A 5,630-nucleotide genomic window follows, 5' to 3' on the forward strand; every position below is an offset into this window, starting at 1 on the left:
GATGAGACAGCCCTGCCGCCTCTGGGTCCCTCTGGCCTGGAGTCAAAGGCCACCTGTCAGCAGTGCTTCCTCCTGGAAGAACTGGGCAGGAACCGCCATGGATCCCCAGGCCCGCGTGGAGTTCACCACCCTGTGCAGTAAACGTTTCTTTACCACCCTGGCCTCTGCCTTGGAGCATGTCCTCCCAGGGCCAGGACCCCACCTGGCTTGTCCCTGCAGTCCCCAAGACCAGCAGAGGGCTGGGCACAGAGTGGGACACCCATGGCGGGCCGGACTCTGCTGAGGCCCTAAGGGTGGGCTCCAGGGGTCACGGCCACTGGCTTCCAGGGCTGCCAGAGTGGCTCAGAGGAGCGAGCCAGACGCTGGCATCAGGCCTTGGGCTGTTGGTTTACAGGACGGGGCGGCCGTGTCCCCTTATCTGCTTCAGAAGACTCTTAGCATCCTTACTGGCCGTCTGCACAGGAGTGCTCATTGAAACAGACCGTTTTGCTATCAGAGACCACCCATCACAACAGTTGTGATGGAAGAGGCGGCCGCCCCGCCAGCACCTGGCCCCGGCTCTGTGATGAGCTGCGCATACTCACCAGGTCGGCAGACACGGCAGTCGTGATGAGCGCGTACGGCCCGCTGACCAGGGCCCCGCTGAGGAGGAGCATGGCTGCAGGAGACAGAGACCCAGAGAGGGGTCAGCCAGCAGAGCAGGCCCCGGGGAGCCTCTGCTGCCTAAGCTTCTCCCTGTTGGGCATCCTGGCATTGCACGCTGGCCCTGCCCTGAGCTGGACACGGGCCGGTCCTGGGAAGATGCCCACACCACCAGGGAGTGGCCACAGCTGGAGCAAGCATCATAAACATCTTCCGTTAAACTTGCCCCAAAATGGTTGTAGGTCTAATCACACTTTCCCAAAGACTCAAGCCAAGTTCAGAGAACCTGGCCCCTGTTTTCTTGAACCTGGAGAGCAGAAGCCGTGCTGAGAGGAAGCGAGAACCCCGACGTTCAAGCACAGACGTGACCACAGGCGTGACCACAGGTGTGAGCACCCGATGCGGCCACCACCACAGCCTTGTCTGCAGCAGACAGGACTTCCTCTCTTTCCCACAGCCGCTGATGGCCACCCCCAGGAGACCTGGGGCTCCAGCACAGCCCAGTCCCCGATGGGCGGGACCACCGTGCCCATTCCTGAAATGCAGTCTCCTAACCTGACCCCAGGTTCACGTTCCCGAACCACCCTCTGGGTCACATTGCTCTGAGTGGAAGCTCCTGGACTAATGGGTCACTTCATGGGCCCCTTGCATCCAGAATTTGCACTCTGGATAACTTTTAATGGGATCCCTACCAATCTCCTCTGCTGGGTTGTGAGACCAAAAGAAGCATTTACTCAGTGTCAGAGCCTTAATTTGATAGAGCTGTTTATGGAAAGTTAAAAATAGAGACTGTGCCCAGAGTGGCAGCTGACAGAGCAGCTCAGAGAGCAGCCGCCCCCGGGCTTGTGATGCTGGGGGTGCGGGACTTGGGGACCACAGCTCCAGCTGCTGCCTTCCAGGGGATGTGGGCTTCTCTGAGTGGCTCCTGCACTGGGCACCCAGGGCTTCTCACAGGCCAGCCCCGGGGCCTGAACTCTCCCACACTGGCTCTTAAACCTGCGGCCTCAGTTCCGCAGGCAGGACCCCCGTGGGCCCCTCTGAAAGTACCCCCTCCAAGGAGGAACACAAGGATGATTTTAGCACAGTGCGCAAGCCGCATCTTTGCTTCTTTGCAGATTTTTCAGTTCATCTCACAAAGCCGTGCGGACCAAAAAAAAATGGCTGAAGGAAAGAAAGACCTCGTAGACTCACCTATGGTGGCTTCCAGCCCCATTCTGCTGATGGAGGAGAAAGCGTAGAGCTGTGAACGGTGTCAAAAGAGGAGAGGAACAAAGGTTTACTATGAGTAGCTGAGAGATTTCCCAGGAATGTGTATTTCTGAAAAGTGACTCTTGGGCTGCAACCAGACAGTGGAAGGAAGGCCATGCTGCCCTGGCAGGCTGTCCAAAGACAGGTGTCCAGACGCTTGCAAACTGTCCCCAGGCTGGACGCAGACATGTAGGGTCTGATCGCCCAGTGAGCTGGAAACCTGGGAACGCCCCACCCTGAGCTCCTGGGGGAAGACCCTGGGTTTGGCGCAGCTCTCCCTGAGCCCTGTGTCTCCTCCTGGGCCATAAGCCCTGAACGCCAGGGCCCGGGTGGTGAGGGGAGCCCAGTCAGTGCTTCTGCATCAAGGTTCTTGGAGAGTCTGTGCTGCGCAATGTCCAGGGCCCCAGGACGACTGAAGATTGGATTCTGTTCAGCTCAGTGGAGCGGCAGATGGGCAAAGGAGTCAGCGCAAGTTGATGAGCAATACTACTACATATGATGTTGAGCAAACAGTGACGGTGTAACCATGTTCCCCTTGGCCCTCGCCTTCACCCTGTGAGGTGGTGCTGCCGGCATCCTTGTTTTTCAGATGAGGAAATGGACTCAGAGGGAGTCACCCGCCCGAGGTCACACACAACTAAACACTTGAAAAGCAATGGAACCTGGGTTATGAGGGGAGGGGTGGTGCTCCCCAGGGAAGCGGGTAGGGCAGCCACAGTGGGGGTTCTACAAATGAGCAGGAGCCTGCTGGGGGGAGGGGAAAGGAGGGGAAGGGCACCCCAAAGAGAAGAGCCCACAAACGCACACGTGGAGGCAGGGAGGAGGGAGGAGCCACGCTGGTGCGTAGTGTGCAGGGCGCAGGAGGCTGGGGGAGGGGAGGCTGAGTTGGGGGCACTGAGCGGGGTGGAGGTGACACCAGGTCCCGGAAACCAGAGCCCCGAGAGGAGCTGCGCCAGCAGCTGCAGGTGTGTGGGTGGGAGGACAGGGGGGCTGATCCGGAGGTGCGGGGGCCGTGATGAGGCGAGAGGGGCTGCTGGGCCTACCGTGGGGGCCGCGAGCAGCAGCATCAGGCCGCAGGTGGAGGCCCTTTTCTCCAGGCGATCGGAGATCACACCTGCCAGGATCCCACCTGCAAGGCAGAGGGAGGGTCCTGAGGGGTGTACGTGCCCAGTGGGGCCCCATGGAGAGGAAGCAGGACCCTCACTGCCGCAGCAGCAAGGAGAGGAGGACCTCTTCCCTGGGCCCTTTCCACCCCTTGAGCAGGTTGGCCCCAAAGCCCCTTTGCCTGGGAGCATCCTAGCATCACTGGTCTGTCGCCCACCAGGTATCCTGGTCCCCAGGGAGCCCAGGATGGGGCGTGACGTGCTATCAGAGGCCAGGCACTGGGGGCCTCCCAGTAGGGAGTCAAGTCAAACAGCGTCCAGGCTGAGGGTGTCCATGCATCACCTCGGTGGTGAAGGCTTTTGTCAAAGCAGGACAAGAGGAAACGAACTCACCAAAGATCCCGCCCACGTCGAACAAGGTGGAGAGCTCCCCCGCCTTCTTGACATCAAGGTGATCTGTTGGAATGACAGCAGAGGGTTTAAAGTGATAACCAAGAAGGACCTATTGTACGGTACAGGGAACTCTGCTCAGTGCCACGTGGTAGCCTGGATAGGAGGAGTTTGGGGGAGAGTGGACATATGTATATGTAGGGCAGAGTCCCCTGGCTGTTCACCTGCAACCATCACAGCGTTGTTAATTGGCTACCCTCCAAATCAAAATTAAAAGTTAAAAGAAAAAATGATGGCAGAATGTCACCGTGAGAAGGCCGCAGCAGTGTACAAGCGACACACAACATTCTTTTGTTTCACAAGCACGATTTAAACCAAACAGCAATTATGAGATCCATGATCAGATTAGCGGAGAAGGCAATGGCAACCCACTCCAGTACTCTTGCCTGGAAAAATCCCATGGACCGAGGAGCCTGGTGGGCTGCAGTCCATGGGGTCGCTGGGAGTCCGACACGACTGAGCGACTTCACTTTCAATTTTCACTTTCGTGCATTGGAGAAGGAAATGCAACCCGCTCCAGTGTTCTTGCCTGGAGAATCCCAGGGATGGGGGAGCCTGGTGGGCTGCCACCTATGGGATCGCACAGAGTCGGACACGACTGAAGCAACTTAGCAGTGGCAGCAGATCAGATTAGCATTAAAATAGTAATTACCAGAGTAGATGGAAAAAAGGAGTGTGCTTTGTGGGCAGACACACAGAAAGTGTGAAAAATGAACACTCCTAACCGAAAGGTGAGGGTTCACCTGGCTCTGTCTAGGTATCACCCCGCCTTTGCTCTGTGTCCCCTCAGGGCAGCTGTGAGGTCAGACTCAGGGCTGCAGGGCACGGCCTGGGGAAGGGCTGGCCCATGGGAGCCCCCTCGACACAGACTGTATGACCCCCCCGCTTTCAGACCTGGGAGGGGCTGGAACCTTCTCCCCCAGAGAAGGAGGCCGAGGTCTCAGGATGCTCAGGCAGGACTCTGTGTCTCTAACTCCCACCTAGACTGGGTCTCGGCTGACGCTGGATGGTCCCCTCACTGCCTCCGACTCCCATCCCGAGAAACTCTGCCCTGCTGCCTCGGGCTCACATCCCTCTCTGCTGGTCCTTACAACACTGCTAGTGAAACGGAGCAGGACCTTATGGTCCTTCCCCCAGCCCGTGTCCTCCACCTGCCTTCTGTCTGTGGAAAAGCTTTAGCCAAAGAGTGAGTTTAATCAGAGCAGTGAGAAAACGCAGAAACAAAAGAACACAGTCAAATGAGACCACACAATAATAATGCAGCTATTAAGCAAAGTCAAGGACCTCCTCAAGGACTATAGATAATATTCGGGGCCATCTCCTGTGAGCTGTCTTACAGACACCGAAACTCCCACCAGGTGAAAGAGATTAATGATGACCAGACTGTAGTTGTGACATAAGCTGCCACAATTCCAAGAACTGGCCTCAAGGAAACAGGAACAAACCGATCCTGGAACTGCAGATTCAGTTCAGTTCAGTCACTCAATCGTGTCCGACTCTTTGCAACCCCATGAACCGCAGCACGCCAGGCCTCCCTGTCCATCACCAACTCCCGGAGTTCACCCAAACTCATGTCCATTGAGTCGGTGATGCCATCTAGCCATCTCATCCTTTGTCGTCCCCTTCTCCTCCTGCCCTCAATCTTTCCCAGCATCAGGGGCTTTTCAAATGAGTCAGCTCTTCGCATGAGGTGGCCAGAGTATTGGAGTTTCAGCTTCAACATCAGACCTTCCAATGAACCCAGGACTGATCTCCTTTAGGATGGACTGGTTGGATCACCTTGCAGTCCAAGGGACTCTCAAGAGTCTTCTCCAACACCACAGTTCAAAAGCATCAATTCTTTGGTGCTCAGCTTTCTTTATAATATAACTCTCACATCCACACATGACTACTGGAAAACCATAGCCTTGACTAGACAGACCTTTAACTGAAGATTAACTGCACTGAAAACAAGATGACCCTGGTCAGATCACCAATGATCAGTATCCAGATGACTGTCAGAGCTGACTGTGCTGTTTCTGCATGTAGCCCCTCCTTCTATCTATAAAAGCTCTTGCCCACTGGCTAGCCATCAGTTAGCCTTTGGACAGGCAACCCCACCCCCCCAACCCCTGTTGCCAGCATCCAGAATAGAACAAACTTTCCTTTCCACCAACCTTGCCTCTTTATTAGTTTTTGAGTGGTGAG

At 56.2% G+C, this 5,630-nt stretch overlaps 1 protein-coding gene across 3 annotated transcripts in view; it reads right to left on the reverse strand.

Annotated features, from left to right (window-relative positions):
- Positions 1-5,630, reverse strand: part of SLC37A1 (solute carrier family 37 (glucose-6-phosphate transporter), member 1) — a 101,566-nt gene that overhangs the window by 11,430 nt on the left and 84,506 nt on the right. For all 3 annotated transcript variants that reach the window (XM_010834927.1, XM_010834926.1, XM_010834928.1), the window contains exons 13-16: positions 3,387-3,449; positions 2,934-3,019; positions 1,834-1,882; positions 585-658 (exon numbers count right to left, since the gene is read on the reverse strand). In XM_010834927.1, the coding sequence (XP_010833229.1) occupies positions 585-658; positions 1,834-1,882; positions 2,934-3,019; positions 3,387-3,449 (272 nt within the window). The remainder of the gene's footprint in view (positions 1-584; positions 659-1,833; positions 1,883-2,933; positions 3,020-3,386; positions 3,450-5,630) is intronic.

This window comes from Bison bison, unplaced genomic scaffold (genome assembly GCF_000754665.1).
Source record: "Bison bison bison isolate TAMUID 2011002044 unplaced genomic scaffold, Bison_UMD1.0 scf7180017864037, whole genome shotgun sequence".
Taxonomy (NCBI): domain Eukaryota; kingdom Metazoa; phylum Chordata; class Mammalia; order Artiodactyla; family Bovidae; genus Bison; species Bison bison.